This window comes from Balaenoptera musculus, chromosome 20, assembly GCF_009873245.2.
Source record: "Balaenoptera musculus isolate JJ_BM4_2016_0621 chromosome 20, mBalMus1.pri.v3, whole genome shotgun sequence".
In the NCBI taxonomy this organism is placed as follows: Eukaryota; Metazoa; Chordata; class Mammalia; order Artiodactyla; family Balaenopteridae; genus Balaenoptera; species Balaenoptera musculus.
Window position 1 is genome coordinate 1,742,749 of NC_045804.1, and position 17,351 is coordinate 1,760,099.

Genomic DNA, 17,351 nt, shown 5'->3' on the forward strand with positions numbered 1-17,351 from the left:
TTTTTTTCCAGTAAAGGTCTTTAAAGCTACTGTAAGAAATTTCCCCTAAATTACCTAATTCAGAAAAGTATTCATCCTTTTATAGCACGTGTGTGTTCGCATATGCACGTGTGCGTTTGCATGCGTGTGTTTAAAACTGTTTTGTTTCAGAATAGGTTCATTTGGCTAAACTTCTTCTCTTAACAGTAAGAGTTACCACCACGTGCATTAAAAGATGATTAAGATTATTCTTAAGTCTCCCACTTTCAGTTTCCTCACTAATGCAAGGATTAGTAGTATCACCTATGATGTAAATAGCTTTTTTTTGACTGAGGAGTTATTTTAAACCAAAATGTGTTTTTCATAGGAATAATATTTTAAAGCATTTATAGTCCTTGAGTCCCGGCCGAGTGATGGGGGAGAGGGCAAAGGGCACTTTATTTAGGACTTAAAATATTAGGGATAATCCACACATTTAAATGTGTGAAATGTATTAAAATGTTTTTATTTAGATTTTATACAGTCTCAAGTGCACAAAGGACTTTGTAAATTACACTGATGAAACTTTCTTCAGTAGAAGTTTAAACTTAATAACAGGAGCATGTGCATACCTGTGTTATATTATTTGATTTTGGTGAGATGATGAATTCCTAATAAACAAAGGTATGTAATAATTTGAACCCCAAAGATCTAAGATCCCCTCTTAGGGAATGCAGTTAAATCAGGAAGCTTCAGTGAAAAGAACTTTTTAAATACTTTTTTATATTTGTATTGTAATACCAAGAGAAGAACAAATAGGGATGATTTTTCCTTTTTTACTTTTTTGAAAAGAGAATATAGTCACTAACAGAACTGCAAAGTTACCTTGTCCATATTTTAAATAGCAAAAATCAAAGCATATGTAATGCAGAACTATTCTTATCATAAATCCCCGAGTCCACATTTATTAATGGCATTAAGAATTTTTTGGATTACAGATACATAATATAATGCATGTACTGTTTTTTAAGTAATCTCCACACTTCTTTTTTTTTTCTATTTATTTACTTATGATTTTTTTTTCATTATTTTTTGCCTGCGTCAGGTCTTAGTTGCGGCACGTGGGAGCTTCCATTGCGGTGCTCAGGCCCATCGTTGTGGTGCGCGGGCTTCTCGCTAGCTGTGCTGTACAGGCTCCAGGGTGCCTGGGCTCTGTAGCTGTGGTGCATGGGCTCCAGGGCGCATGGGCCCTGTAGTTTGCGGCACACGGGCTCTAGTTGAGGCACGCGAGCTCAGTAGTTCTGGCACGCGGGCTTAGTTGCCCCGCGGCATGTGGGATCTTAGTTCCCCGACCAGGGATCGAACCCGCGTCCCCTGCATTCATTGCAAGGCGGATTCTTTACCACTGGACCAGCAGGGAAGTCCCTCCACACTTCTTTTGCAGCAAAACATTTGAACAGTTTCACTAAGTAGGAGAAATAAAGACTGTATAAAGAGTCTCAGCCACTTCAGGTCAGGTTTTGCTGCCAAGTGAGCGTAGGGGTGAGCATACAAGCAGCGTGTGGTAGGGTAAGGGGTTGCGGAGCTTAGCTTTGTCAGCCCCTGCTTTAATTTAGCTCTTAATGGCATACATATTTCATACGTAGCGATTATATCGAAATAATTGTTACCTGATGACTTATACTATGTTGTTATGTTAGTGTGCCAAAATTTATTAACTCATTCCCGTAGTAAGTGGAAAAATGAACTTCCAAATCTTGCCATTATAGGTAGCATCAAGTAAAATATCATTTTGTTTGTGTCATTTTATGTTCAGTAAATTCCTTAGAATGTGCAAAAGTTCATTGGAAGTTTTATGAAGTGTACTACTCATAACTTTCTAAAAAGTTTGTGGGAATTTGCAAGGTCGCTAGAATGAGTATACCAATTTCCCGATACCCTCAGAAATGATGAGTTCGGTGTAAGCATTTAGTTTTTAAAGGGGGGAAAGAGGCTTGCTACTTTCGATAATATGTTCATCTTAGGGTTACTTTAACCTTCGTTTATTTGACCATTAGTTAAACAGCAGTATTAATTGAAATAAATTTTTGTGTAGTTGAACCTTTATTGTCAATTTGGCCATGGAACGTGTCATTTTCTCTTTTACACAGAGCTCCTTTGCTCTGGGGTCCCTAAAGTGATAAACATCAGCCAGCACAGTGTGGGGCCTCTGAGAGTCTGCATTCTAGCTTATTACAGAAGCATCTGTAAAACACTCTCCTGTGATCTTGGCTTATTTATCGTCCTCATAGTTTCACTATTCATATACTCAGTATTGTAACTGTTGTGTAGGAGAGAATCAATAGGACCTGTGTGTCAGTGAGTAGTAGGCGTATTAAAATGTTGGATCTCTTTGCCTTAGTAATTCTTCTGAGATCATTAAGAATGTAATTCAAGAGCACATAAAGCTGTTTACACAACATTATTTATTTTTAAAATATTAAAACCTTATTTAAAAGGTGGAAATAACTCAAATATCCAACATTAGATTAGCGGTTTTAGTTAACTTTTTAGCATATAAGTACTGGGAATTATTTTGACCATTAAAATGTACTTAGAGTTACGTAAGTGAAAAATAAGGATGCAGATTTGTCTATATTATTTCAACAGTGTTAAATATACAAAAAGTGATTGGAAGGCAATCTCTTCAAGCGTTAACTGTAGTTATTTTTGAGCTGTGGAATTAATGATTATTGCCTGTTTCCTTCTTTCTTCCTTTTTCTAATTTTCAAGTTTTCCACAGTGAATTTTACTAATTCTAATATCAAGAAAAGTCAATAAATGCAACATATAACACCAGTCAAAAAACACCCTTTTGAAATGTTTTAAATTTCATTTAAGGTATTTAACATTATGTAAGTATTCAATATGCACATTACTGAAAGGGTAACAGTTCTGTAAGTCTTACTCATACAGAAACAGAGTGACTACTTTTTATCACATTTGTCCAAGAGACTCTACCGTGTATACTTCAGTGTAACAGGATTGGTAATATTCGTTTGAATTTTACTTTTTAAAGTACTTTAAATATATAACCTCATTTGGGTTGTGCAAACAACTCAATAAGTAAATATCGATGTTATTTAAAGATTAAGCCCAAATTCCCTTTGGCCTATATATGTTATCCATCATAAAAACAAAAATATTATGTTTTTCATTAAAATGGATGAAATAATGCAAAGTACACGTACAGGCTTGACCAAATAATCTCTTCATTACCCCAGAATGAATTTTTTTGAAACTTTTTCTTTTCCCTTCTCTTAAAAATCATCTTTAGGTGCTATAAACACTGTACGAACATTCCAGGTCCAGAAAAAAGCAGAATCATCTGCCGCTGCTGCTTTGCAGTCACGAGGAACTCACAGCCAGGCCTGCCCACCCCACCATACCCAGCACAAGCACACACACCTGTGTACGCGCTCTCCACCATGTGCTTTAAGGCAGCAGTTCGCCAAGTGCGGTCCGTGGACCACTGGGGATCCCAGAAACCCTTTAAAAGGAGTCTTCGTGTTCAGCACTCTTGAGAGTGTCACTTAAGATGTTCTTCCCTTTCATGAAGCTGACACTCGCACCGATAGCACAGAACAGCAGGGCTGCAGCTGCCAGCCAGTGCCTGAGCGCAGATGGGGTATCAGCCCCAAACACACTACTAGTTGGTGTATTCGTCACTGCTCCGCATCTGCAGTTTAAGACACACACGCAGTTTCACTGAAGATGATCCTTGATTAAGCAGTAAAAATTGTTCTAGATCTCAGCTTCAACAACTCTGTATGTAGTACGCTGTGTGACGGCTTGGGCGGCACCCTGAAAACGCTTCTGCAGCAGGGCCGTGGTCTCCGGGGAAAGCCCTTTTGTGACTGGTTGTGTCGGGAGCTGAACTAACTGTGTTTTTCATGGAACACCATTTTTACTTGAAAGAAACAACCAACTTACTCAGACTTGGGCATTTGACAGGCAGTTTTTTAGAAAATGAATGAAGTTAGCCTGCCAGTTCAAGGAAAATAACAGTATTTGTTGCCATTGATAAAATTTGAGCTTTCAAGTGAAAATCAGAATTTAGGAAAACTTGTATCTGCCCACCACTGTGAGGTTGTCAACTTCCCAAGCCTTAAGGCTTCTTATGAGATCATTATGATATTAATGAATATGATTTTCTTACTATTACGTCATGAAACATGCCAACATTTGGAAGATCTGTATACTTAATTGCCCACCACGTTCCATGTGGTCAGCGCTTGGTGTTACAGAATTGTGGGTGGGTGAAAGACCCATTCAAAGTACAAGATAGACCAGTGAATTTTAGTGTCTGTAACAAAGTGCAAAAAGGTCATTGGTAGGCTTTCCATTCCACAGGGACGTTACTTTTAAGAAACTACCATTTGTCAAATTCTGGTGTAGAAACAAAAATATCTACAGTTACAAAGGTTATTAAAATGCTCCCTTTTCCAATCAGCATTCTTTGTGAGGCCAGATCTTCATATGCTACAGGTGAAACGACCTGTAGTAGCAGTTCAGATGCAGAAGCAGAAGTGTCTCACTGGCTTTTATTAAGCTACACGAAAATACATTAACATGAATGGGTTTATTATCGATATTTTTAAATGAATTAATAAGTAAAATATTTGTTACAATGTCTCAGTTTTACTTTCTAATATGGTAAGTATTGGTAGCTATAACCCACTTAAACAACGTCTTTTCGGGATCCTGAAGAATTTTAAGATGTATGAAGGGATCCAGAGACTAAAATTTTGAGAACTGCTGCTTTAAGGCCTCATGACTCAAACTGTGGTCCCAGAAATCACCTGAATTGCAGAAATTACGTGCCCCGCCCCTGCCCCCTCAGAACCTGCAGTCAGACAAGATCTTCAGGGGATTCTCTTCTGTATGAAAGAAGCACTGCCTTCTGGAGCTCGGGGTAGCAGTTTCGGGCAGGACCGGTGCCGTGCTGGTAGAAACCCAGCAGGAGAGGGAGAACGCTGGGAGACTCAGGACACAGCCCTTCTCTCTGCAGCCGGGTCGCTCTCACCTGCCTGTCCTTTGTGCGAGTGTTTCCTCTCAGGAGTGTACTCCCATGTGCACTTTAGACGGTGGAAATTGCCTGAGGTCTGATAGAAATCTGGGCTCAGAGAGAGTAGGCTGATCACTCAGGTAGAGAAGCCCTGTTGGAGAGGTGAAGCCTGCAGCATCTTTCAGGGTTCAGGAGCAAAAAGGCGTGTCTGTCCAGGCACTTGCCTGTTAGGTGTTCTCACCTCATCCCTGCTTCGCTCTTGATATAAACTTGATTGGAAAATGTAGACAGAAATAATCCCACCTGAATTGTAGTTGTATGTGTATCGCAAAAGCAGTTTTCCCCTTTTAATTACATCTTCCCTTTGGATACACAGATATATCGGAGCACGTACATGGGATCCTGTCCGAATGGATGAGTGCTTGGGGTATCGCTTCTGTAAAGACTCTGTGAGCCTCACCAGGCTGTAGCACTTTGCCAGAGGCAGACATTTTGTACGTCTTTAGTGGGGTTAGCTGCTCAGTCTGAAATTGGTGACTAAACAAAGTATGTTTGGATTTGGATTAAGTGTACAACCAGACAGTTTAATATAAACTGTTGTAACAAAGTCTTCCATTTCTAAGCCCTAATAACTATTTATTTTCTTCTTGTTTTCAGGGTGAATCTGTAAAATATTTCCTGGATAACTTGGATAAACTTGGAGAACCAGTAAGTTTTCAGACTGAATGTTTATGTTTATTGCCATTTGAGAGCAGTAGTTAGGATAAGGAAACTTAGAAAAATTATGTATTAAGCTATTTCCTTTTTCCTAGTGGCAGCATGCTGATTGTTCCTGCTTCATTTTTTCTCCCTCTCCTGTCCTGACCTCTGCCATTTCCTTGAGGAATGCCCTGTCCACTATTTTGTGAAAGTAAAACTCTTTATGGAAAGAAGTTTATGCTTGAAAATGAGATGGCACATTAACTAGCCTACGTCAGTGTCTTTTGCTTTTCTGTAAGTGGAAACTGAAAGAACGCGGTGGGCTGATTGATTTCAGAACTTTTCAGCAAACGGTATTTTCCAGTTCAGGACCCCCATGTGTTGGGTTGGAGGGTAGGAGGCTGGATTCTCAAGGCCGCGATGTGGGAGGAGTCGCCCTTGCAAAGGAGCTGGACCATCGGACTGTCCTGCAGTGCATCCCTTGAGGCCGTGGCCGACCGGTGAGGGCTGGTGCTGGCCGCTCTCCGTGTTGGACTTGTGCAGAGACTTCACTGGAAGGAAGCTCTGTGCTGCTGAGAAAATGCTCGAAAGCCACTGCCCTAGCGTCAGTGGTGACCCATTCAATTGAGTATAGCTTCGTATGCCTCCTCTTAGACCAGATTTCTGTTGTAAAGTTTAATGGGTTCTTTGAGATGTTTAACTTTAAAAATAAAACAGAAGGAAAGCACAAAATGAAACCTATCGCAAGTAGGAAAGTAGCATATGTGTGTCTAGAACGCTAAGTTTTGCATTTTCCCTTATTTCTTTGTATTTTGCTAAATTGCACTTGTCTGCCGTTCAGTCAGTATGTGTTTCTCCTACCTGTTTCGTAGACACAGGTGCTCTAGAAGTTAGGGTCTCTGTATTTGTCTGTTTTTGTTCACTCAATCCACATCGGTAAGACTTTGTATTAAGACTTATTTCATTGTCACTTTTCCATGTGGTCAGATTGCAATAAGCCTTAAAAAAAAGTTAAGTATAAGCCAAATGGAGAGAAGCTTTAGTAGATAAACTAATTTTTTAAGAGTTATTTCATGTTTTCTGATCCAGAGAGTGTGCATTTGACCCGTTCTTCTCAATTTGCCTTTCGGACAGGCCTTCCTTGAGCAAACCATTCAAAGTGGGTCCCCTCCTCTTGTCTTCAGCTTCAGCTCTGGCTCTTTTCAGGCTTTATTGTTCTTATTACAGTTGGTCTCTTCATTTATAGGTTTTGCTGGTCTTTCCCCCGCCTCTTTCCCTAAGGGCAAGGACCTCGGGTCTTGGTTGTGAAGGGCTGCGTTCTTGCTGCCCGGTGACAGTGCCTGGTGCCTCGTAGGCACTCAACAAATAGCGTCGGAACGAGTGACTCGGAGCCAGCCCCAGTCAGTTTGTACTGGCTGCTTAGAGTCTTAACGTTGAGAACAGTTTTGAGGCCACATCTGGAATAAAACCAAAAAAGTGCCGTGATCAGTAGGTAGTTGTAAAGGCGAGGAGAATAAATGTGGGTGGCTGCAGACGGGCCGCCCGTTCTGTGCACATCACACAGGCCACGGGACTGCGTTTGCTTCGCCGTCTCTGACCGAAGCTCTAGGACCATGGAACCCCCGCGGTGTGCCAAGCCCCGTGACCCTCTGGGAGATGGAACCACAGGGGTCAAGGACAGGGCTCTGCAGCCAGACCACCAGAGTTCCAATCCCAGTTCCATCGCAGACTGGCTGTATGACCTTACGCATCTCCAAACGTTAGTTTCTTCATCCATGTCATGGGCATAGTAAGAGAACCAACCTCGTCGGGCTCGGGGGTGATTACATGAAATAAACCCCATGTCTCAAAAGTCTGCTCAGGCTGCCATAACGAAATACCACAGGCTGGGTGGCTTAAATAACAGACCTTTATTTCTTGCAGTTTTTGAAGCTAGAAGTCCAAGATCAAGTTGCTAGCATGGTCGGTTTCTCGTGAGGACTCTTTTCCTGGCTTGTAGACCGTGGCCTTCTCGCTGTGCCTTGACGTGGCCTTTGCTCAGCACACACACGTGCAAGAAGTGTATGGCCTCTTCTTTTAAGGCCACCAACACTTACCTGATTAGGACACCGCCCATATGTCTTCATTTAACCTTGGTCTCCTCCTAAAAGCCCTGTCCCCAAAGACAGTCACACTGAGGGTTAGGGCTTCAACCCATGAATGCAGGCGGGGGTGTGCGGGGACGGTGCAGGGACGCAGTTCAATCCACGGCTCCCAGTAAGGTGTTCAGATTGGTGCCTTGCGGTTGTAATAACTGCTCGTCGTTAGCTGTTTGGTTCTTTGACCTCCGTGTTTAAGGAACTCATTCTAGTCAGAGACAAAACTAACATACATAAAACAAGCAGAGGGCGATTAAATGAGACTGATGGTGAAGACGGTACTGGTTCATGGATGGAGAAGCTGGTAGCCCGTGAGAGGACGCGAGCCTGGGCGGCCGGGGGCGGCGAGGAGACGCGCACAGCGGGCCATGCCCGGGGTCCGGAGGCGCGTCTGTCTGACAGAAGTGCGTGGCGCTGACTTACAAGAACGGACGTGAGGAAGGCAGCCGCCAGGGTCTGGACGCGCTGTCGTTGCGCCGTCACACGTCACGCCGACTGGCCGCGCAGCGCTACCAGGACGCGAGGCTGGTGCGGCCCTCCACGCTGGGCTCTGGGGAGCCCGACGGGGAGCAGAGGCTGCCGGGCCCGGAGAGCAAGGAGTAAGGAGGGTCGTGGAAGCCGGGTCCGCGCGGATTGGACTGATGCAGGGAGGGGTGGTCTCGGGGGGCTGAGGTGGACCCAGGAGGCGCGGAGGACCAAGGGGCAAGATGGTGATCCAGGCTGAGACGTTAAAAAATGGGGGCGGTGAAAACAAAGAGGAGAAAGAAAATGTGAGGAAGGTTCAAAGGAGGAGCAGCGGGATTTGATACAAAGCAGGAGGTGATGGAGAAGGTCCACCGCGACGGGGGGGGCCTGGGGGCTGGCGGGGCGGGACGTGGCGGGAGAGCGCCCCGGCGCACCGGGGGCTGGCGAGGAAGACGGCGCGTGTTCTCACTGAAGAGGCCGCGTCCGGGGAGGGCTGTCGGGCGCACGAGTAGGGGCGCCGTCGCTGCCGTGGTTTCCCGCTCTCGGCAGCAGTGGTGGCAGCAGTGGTGGCAGTGGGAACCACTAGACAGTAACACACGGGCCGAACCCGGTTCTTAAGCACTTCACCCACGTGCCGTGTTTAGTCCTCACAGCTCCCCTGTGGGTGCTGTTGTCTGTGTTGTTCACAGGTGAGAAAACTGAGACGCAGAGAGGTTACGTGCTGACCTGTCCCAGGTCACCCAGCTAGTATGTGGGGAGCTGGCTCTAGAATCCAGTGCTAATCACCGTGACTCTGCCAGACCCTTGAGCACTTGATTACCTCGTCCTGTGTTTGCGCTTTATATGAATTAGCCCTTAGCTCCTAACTAAGGCAATAATAAAGAGCTTTTTATTTTTATGAAATTAGAAAATTAAAAATTACCACTCGGGGCTGGCATGTTTCTGAGGCGGCTGGCACACACGAGCACTGTGAACTGGTCCCCACCTTTCTGGAAAGCAGTTGGACATTAAGTGTCCCAGATCATGAAAATCTTCACAAGCTTTGACTTCATCACCATCTTATTCCTGGTTATTCAGTTTCAGGAAATAGCCCAAAAGGGGAGAAAAGAAGAATGTGCATGAGAATTTTAATGGCAGCATTTATATTAAGCGAAAGATTGGAACCAACCTAAATGACCACTAGTAGGGGAATATTTATGTAAATGATAGCACGTTAATCCATTTGATGTATGTTGTGCTCTTTTAAAATGAAATACAACCGTATCAGCATGTGAAACAGTTCATGATTAAACGTTCAGTCAAAAGCTGGGGGCGGGCAGAGAATCGGGGCGGTGCTGATTACAGGTGAGGCAGGTGCGCGTGCGTTTACGGGAGCTGGGGGGACACGTGCGAACCCCAGCGTGTTTCATTAGAGCCCTGTGGGCACTTTGTGCATCGCGGTGGGTTGCAGGCAACTGAGAACTGCTGACTGTTTTTTTTCTTTTTTTTTTTTGATTCTTAGCTACACTATTTTAAGGAGATAAGTATCCACACTGTAATGAAATTTCAAAATCATAGTGTTTGGAAAGGTATAAAATGCAGCATTGTGAGTAACAGTTGGCATTGTTTTAAAATCTTGCCTTGATTTAAAAAAATTGTGACCTTGGTGATGAGCATTTGAAACCTTCCTGTTCAGTATTATCAAAAAGCTCCATCAAAGTTCTGGAAAAATACTAAGCTGAGAAGAAAGAACCAGTTTCACTGCCCAGGGGCACTCACCGTCGGCGGCAGCCGGGGGCTCAGGAGGCCAGCAGCTTCTGCCCGTCCGTCCGTCTGTCCAGGGTCTTGGTGTAGACCCTCCCTCCGAGGCACCGCTGTGTCCGGGCACAGGTGCCGGCAGAGGGGAAAAGCTGGGGCCCTGCCACGGAGACGGCCCCCCGCCAACAGCTGGGAAGCCCCGCAGGGTGAGCTCGGTCAAGGGGGCAGAGCAGAGGCCGCGTCGTGCAGTGACGACACAGGCGGCCCGGGTAGAGCTGTCGGTCCTGCAGGTGGGGGCGCGGAGCAGGGGCCACGGGGGGCGGAGGACCTTGACTGGGGGCCCCGCCGCTGTTGACGGAGGGGCGAGGAGCAGTGACCGTGGCCGTGGACACGCGGCGGCGGGCGGGTGCTGGCACGGTGGGGCATCACGCGTGGACGGACATTCGGGTCGTCCGGCGGGGCTGAAAAGATCATAGGCGCCTTCATTTGCAGCGAATTTTGAACCAGTGCAGACACTAACATTGCAGTGTATCTTGCTGTTTTATGATGAGAATCACAATAGCATTGATGCTTTAATGTTACCAGGAGATTGTCATTTAAAAGATAATTTTGTTTGTGTATCCATTCACTAGCCCAGTTAGTCGTACATTAAAAATTCTCATTACTCCTGGATTACTGAGTAGGAAACGATTTTTTTTCTTTTCCAGGATTACATTCCATCACAGCAAGACATTCTGCTAGCCAGAAGACCCACCAAAGGCATTCACGAGTACGACTTTGAAATTAAAAATGTTCCTTTCAAAATGGTTGATGTAGGTGGTCAGAGATCAGAGAGAAAACGTTGGTTTGAATGCTTCGACAGCGTGACATCAATACTTTTCCTTGTTTCCTCAAGTGAGTTTGACCAGGTGCTTATGGAAGATCGTCTGACCAATCGCCTGACAGAGTCTCTGAACATTTTTGAAACCATCGTCAACAACCGGGTTTTCAGCAACGTCTCCATAATTCTCTTCTTGAACAAGACAGATTTGCTTGAGGAGAAAGTGCAAATTGTGAGCATCAAAGACTATTTCTTGGAATTCGAAGGGGATCCCCACTGCTTAAGAGACGTCCAAAAATTCCTGGTGGAGTGCTTCCGGAACAGACGCCGGGACCAGCAGCAGAAGCCCCTGTACCACCACTTCACCACGGCCATCAACACGGAGAACATCCGCCTTGTGTTCCGCGACGTGAAGGACACCATCCTCCACGACAACCTCAAGCAGCTCATGCTCCAGTGACGCACAGAAGCCTTGCGGCCTTCGTATCTTTCTGTCTCTTTGGTTGTTTTCGGTTTGTTTTGTTTTTTTAAATAGAAGTTTACAACAGGAATTAGAAAAATCTTGATTCTGTGTTTAACTTCTTGGGAATCTCAGTCCTTCCTCTGCGGCCTTTGGTTGTGGCTGAGAGCTGCTGAGTAACACACGGCCGATACCAGCTGAGGCCTGGCTCTGATCTCCTTCGCTCCGGCTTCCATCGGGGTGGAGTCGTTTCCTGCCAGACCTCAGCACGGCATCCCTCAGGCTTTACATTCTTCCGCTTTTCGCACTGAGTTCTGCTGTAGTGCCAAGTGTGGAAGGTGCCCTTGATGTTTGTAGGTGTGAGGTGAAGAGTGTTCGGCTCTGGAACGCGTAAGGCACCTCTGTTCGCCCTGCGGTGGCCGCCACACTTGTGCCCAGCTTTGTGGTGGCCTGTTTTGAAAGGGCCGTTGGAAAAATGTGTGATCTAAGGAATGGCGTTCTGTAGCTTCACCCAGTTTTAGCCTTCACGGTTTTCTGATTGCTTATATACACAACAGTTGTTTTGTTTTTTAAATTTCTGTGGTTTCTGAAGGCAGTATTCTGGCGTGTTTAAAGTTTCCATGAGGATCTCTGGTCTGACGGTAATGAAAGCTCACAAATGGTCCAGGGGGAGCACAAGGCAGGCGCGTGCCGTCCGTAGTGTTCTGATTAAAAGTCATGAGTGAAATGTAATTTGCCCTTTGCATATTTAAATAGCATGTAATCACTGTGCCATACGGGAAACATTCTGGCCATAGCAGCAACTAAAAAAGTGCAAGCAACCTGATAACAGAACTTTCTAAATAAATACACCCTTTCCCAAGAATATTATGTGTTTTACTCTCAGACTTTGAAATCCTGTCTCAGATGATGTGTCCTTACGGTGGGATCACTGCTGCACCATCACAAACATCATTCTTTTGCTCTCCTGTCTGTTCCCATCAACTCCAGACGGTGGCATTTATGGGATTTTTTGTTTTTTTGGAGCTTGCCAAGGGCAGTATTTTCCTGTCACACTATTCACTATTATTTGAGATTCTTATTCATTCTTGGTGTGTCTCTAAAAGAGTATGTATGTGTTTGCAACATTATTGTTTATGAAATTCCAACTTTCTTGAGGTACATTTTGAAGGTTTCAAGGATACTTCCAAGAATAAGTAGTAATTTTTTTAGTTCATACTGAAAAGTGATTTACATTTGACCTCCTCCACCACTTACCAAATTAAAATGTACCCATGAAGTAGCTTTGCAATTACAGATACATGCATAGTGAACTCGGAGTGGCTGGGTTGCAGGACTAAAAATACTGCCCTGTAGGTCGTATGTAGTGTCAGAATTGGATTAGAGAAACACATGTACAAGACTGGTGACAGTTTGGAAAGTCTGACGGCTTTTCTTCCTTTCCTGAAAATTGTGATTAAGACTGTGATATCTTTCACTTTACTGTATAGCTGACTGTGTTCTCAGGTATTTTATTGGCTAGAAAGTCCTTGAAAGATTGGTCAACATTCTGGATCACCCAGCCTTTCCAAGACAGTGGCTCTGGGTCTGTCTGTCTGTCTAGTAAGAATAGGGCTTTGCAGTGAACTGACCAGGGATTGTTCTCAATGTACCTGACTTTCCTTGCATGTGAAACTCCACCATCATTACACCCATAACTGCCAGTGTTTTCGTGTCGTCGTAACACCTGAGCTACTGACACGTAGCCCTACATCATGATGCAGGCGTCCACAGTACAGCAGAGTTGATGCGCGTCAGAAGAGTTCTGTATCTAGTGCTTCTTACCAGAAAGAGTGCATTGCTTAATCCACAGAGAATCATTTCAGGGCTGAGGGGTATCTGAGTGTGTGCACAGTAACATGGAGGCTTTGGGTGGAAAGTCTGTGTGTAAATTTAGCAAATGGTCCTACCGAATGGCCAAACATCATTTCACTCCAGTGTAAGTATAAAGAGGAAGGATACTCTCAGTTAAGTTATATTTCAGATCCGTGATATGAACCATAAATACTGCCTGACAGAGCACCATTTTGACTACCACAAAGAAATGTTAAGACACCAAATAGATAGGATATTACTTTGGGCATTTGAGATTTCCTTTCCTGATGTGTGTGAAGTCTCAAAGTCAACTTTCTTTTAAAATAAAACCTAGCCTATATTTTGAGGCAGTAAATTACTTACATTTAATGGCAGGCTGGTTTAGACACTCAGTGGAACTTTAAGTTTCAATTTGAAGGCTTTAGTCCACATGTTTTATATACTGTACTTTTAAACTGTTTGAAGGAGTCCTATACCTATAGCATGAAAACCAGATCCTGTTGAAATACCACTGTGTGAAGAGGGAGATGAAATTTAGTGGACAAAGTTGAAAGGGTGCTCATAGTTTTCCCTATGCCAGTTTCCCCCCAGTCTCTAAAAATGTAATTTGGATTTAAAGCTGTTCAGTGTGTTTGATTTTCTAAGTCTTCATGGTTATGATTTGGAATAAAATGTGCCCAATTCTCTATTACATTCTGTTCTTAAGTCTGAATGTCTTCTTGCTTAATTCTTAAGAAATGTCACACAAGTGTCTTCATTGATCTTGAAGAAATTTATAGTATACAGAGTTGCCTTATAAATCAAAGAACAGCACAGATTTTTGCCTTGATTATTTTATAGGGAAGAGGTTTTGTCAAATGTTTTTCTGAAGATCCAAATAATTTAATGCCTCTGTCACTTAAATATTATTTTTAATAACCCGTATCATTGCTTGCTGCCAAATATTATATTGCAATGAAATCGTCCTTTCAATTGTATTGTCTGGAAAGGGCATTTGACAGCTAGAGCACAGCAGCAACCAAAGAAGGCATCGTGGAGTGAAAATGATTTGGCTTGGTTTGGTTTGGTTTGGTTTGAAGCTGCGCTGGCGTGTATTTTACATGGTGAAGGTCCTCTGGTTAAACTCCCAAGGGAGGTTGTTGAGGGAGGCCCTTGTTCAGTTGTTGGCAGTGGTCAGTATAAAGTAGAAGAAAGTGAGATTCCCTTAATACCAGAAGTGATTAGAAGTGTTGATTCAGACTCACAAAAATCATATGCCCCAGAATTGTTTGTAAGCGGGAATGAGTAAATCTGAACTTCCAATGTATACCCAAATACTTGTATTTATGCTTTTGGTAAAATGTATTTTCAGCATTAGTACACATATCCGGTGTTATGCTTTATTTATATGAAGAATAAAGTTACCAAGTTATGTTCTGTTATGTTCTGAAACTAAAATCACTATCTGAGAAACCCTCAAATTGGTGCTTTCATTATATAATGATACATTTAGACAAAACCCCAAACCAAGCCATTTGAAACAAGATTCTCTTCATTGCAATTTGTAGCAATGTTATTTCTGTATATGTAATGAGAAGGCTAAATATCAGTGTTAACTCTTAATTTCTTGTTTGAATCCATGAAATCATGCCTGTAAAGCTCAGTCAAACATTTGTAATAAACTCCCTAATAAATCTAGAGACAGTCACTCTGTTACCTTTTCATTTCTTTTAGTTTTAATTGAGGGATCAAGAACAAATTTTGCATGTCTTTTTTCAGTTGGAAATCTGACTTTCTCTCTCTTTCCCATCATTTCAATACATAAAGTTACATTAATTACAGATGATCTGTCCATGTGTTTGTGCTGCTGGACAAAAAGTACTGTTTTTTTTTTTTTCTTTTTTTTTAGTGATAGGACACAGGTTGGCTTTTCAGTGTAGTAAACATGAGGAAGGGAGGGACTTGTACGTGAGTGGTGTGTACACGTCCCCCTGTTCCAAATAAAGCAAGTGATAGTACATACTCATTTTATGGTACGAGGTTAGGGCTTAATAAATTTATAGAGAGATTAAAGTGTCAGTCTAAACCGGAACATTTTAAACAAGTTGAACTTTATGGCCTTTTCAAGTACCATCGAGTTGATACTAGCCTTAGGCTGATAAGTGATTATTAACATAATTTGAAGTACCAGTGTTTGTACCACTAGCATTCTTATGTCTGTACTTGAATGTATAGTTAGCATTTAAATAACTCTGTTCATTCTTGTGGCATCTAGGTCTAACCATCTGATTTCAAATGCCAGAGCTCATATGGAACAAAAAAGTGTTAATGATAGGGCAGTAATTTCTGGGTTGATAAGAGATTTTGCGACCTTTCCAAAACCACATTACCTTTGATAATGATGAAAATGTCCAGATGGATGGAAGTAGGGACCCAGTATGCATACATTATCAATCAGTGAAGGTCATGATAGAAGTATGCTACTTACTTGTTCTCTGATTTGGGTTTGTCTTTGGAAAGCTTGTTTATAATATTTCTTGCCATAGTAAAAGGGCTGCATTTGTTCTCAAATCATGCCTATTTGATGGCTCTAGGAGAAAAACAGAGAGGGGGCAGGTAGGGGTTAATTCTTGGAAAGTATATGTAACAGTGCAACAGACGATACCATTTACCCTTTCTTTACCTCTTACTTGAAAGCAGAATCGCAAAATGTTTAAATGGCTTTTCTCTACTAGTCTAAAGGTGGAGCTCATTTACCACGGAAGCCTTATCAAAAAGTCTATTTCATAACAACCTCATAGATACTGTACCTAACAAAACATGATTTGTATTAGCTCTGTATGAAAGTATTTGTGGCTTAGGATTTTTTATACACATATCTTTTTATAACTTTCCCGGAACTGAGCACATTATCTGATACTGTTGTAAATTTTTTTCTGTCAGTGCTTTAGTTCAGGATTGGCAATAAATTATTTCTACAGGAGGTCTGAAAGTGGAAAGAATGGTTTGATTTGATAAAATGAGTTGCTAGTCATCCAGGCTTTTTACTTTTGTACATATTTTGCAAAAATTTTGCCTCTTGCTATTAATATTTGCTTTGTAAAAATTACTGACGTTTAATAAACATTTATAAACTATTCCATACTATGATGTTATTTAAATCTGATTAAATGTCAAGTGTAAAGCAGACACTTAATATTTGAAAGCAGAAGTTTCACCCAGTGACTGAAAGCACAGAAATCGCTCTTTTGTCAGATCTCCAACGATACTTTGACTTAGTCTATAAACGTTTCCTCACTGAAGATGGAGATGTGGGCTTCACGTTCCCAAACGTTTGTTTTGATGTGGGAATGGGGAACACCCACTTTTCTCTCTGCTCCTCTTAAAATCGCTGAAATTGCACTAGGGTGTCTCTGGGCTCACGGTTTGTCCACCTGCAGGAGTAATGCTGCTGTGTCTTTTGTCATCAAAATAGCGTTTTAAAAACAAACCGACATGTTACCACTCCTTTTCTTGTTTCAAGAAACTTTAAGATGATGATTTACCGAAAAATTGCAAAGATAGTAGTTTCCCTGTACTCCACACTGTTGGCAATAGTTTCCCCATTTACCATCCTGCATTGTACTAATTAACATCTTGCATTATACTAATTCACCATATTGGTTCAAAATTAATGAACCAATATTGATAATTTATCCTTAAGCCCATACTGTCTTCAGATTTCCTTAGTTTTTCCCTGTTGCCCTTTTCTGTTCCAGAATCCATCCGGGACACCATCTTACATTGATTTGTCCTGTCTGAGCTCCTCTCGGCTATTACAGTTGCTCAGGCTTTCCTTGTTTTTGATGACCTCGGCTGTTTTGAGGAGGAGGAATGCTGGTCAGGTATTTTGTAGGTTGTCCGTCCGTTGGGATCAGCCTGGTATTTTCCTTGTGATTAGACTGGATTCTGTGTTTTGGGACCACAGAGGTAAAGTAACCACTCTCATGAAATCACGTCACTCATCTTTTCCCTTTGCAACTTCAGCTAAATTAGAAGCTGTTAAATAACTTTTGGTATGTTTATACCTTTTCTTTAAGTGGCGTTTATGGGAAGCTGAGCATGTGCTTTTCTTCCCCAAAGCAGAATGAAGGGCCCTTTCCCACAATCAGAATTGCAAAGCAGGTGTGAATAAAGTTCAGTGGTGATGGCTAT

At 42.7% G+C, this 17,351-nt stretch overlaps 1 protein-coding gene across 3 annotated transcripts in view; it reads left to right on the forward strand.

Annotated features, from left to right (window-relative positions):
* The window catches only part of GNA13 (G protein subunit alpha 13), a 38,930-nt gene extending 24,065 nt beyond the window's left edge, over positions 1-14,865 (forward strand). For 2 of the 3 annotated variants that reach the window (XM_036835910.1, XM_036835911.1), the window contains exons 3-4: positions 5,663-5,713; positions 10,752-14,865. In XM_036835910.1, the coding sequence (XP_036691805.1) occupies positions 5,663-5,713; positions 10,752-11,324 (624 nt within the window). In that variant the 3' untranslated portion in view covers positions 11,325-14,865. The remainder of the gene's footprint in view (positions 1-5,662; positions 5,714-10,751) is intronic. The other variant, XM_036835909.1, reaches the window with a different exon arrangement.
* The last annotated feature ends 2,486 nt before the right edge of the window (positions 14,866-17,351 follow it).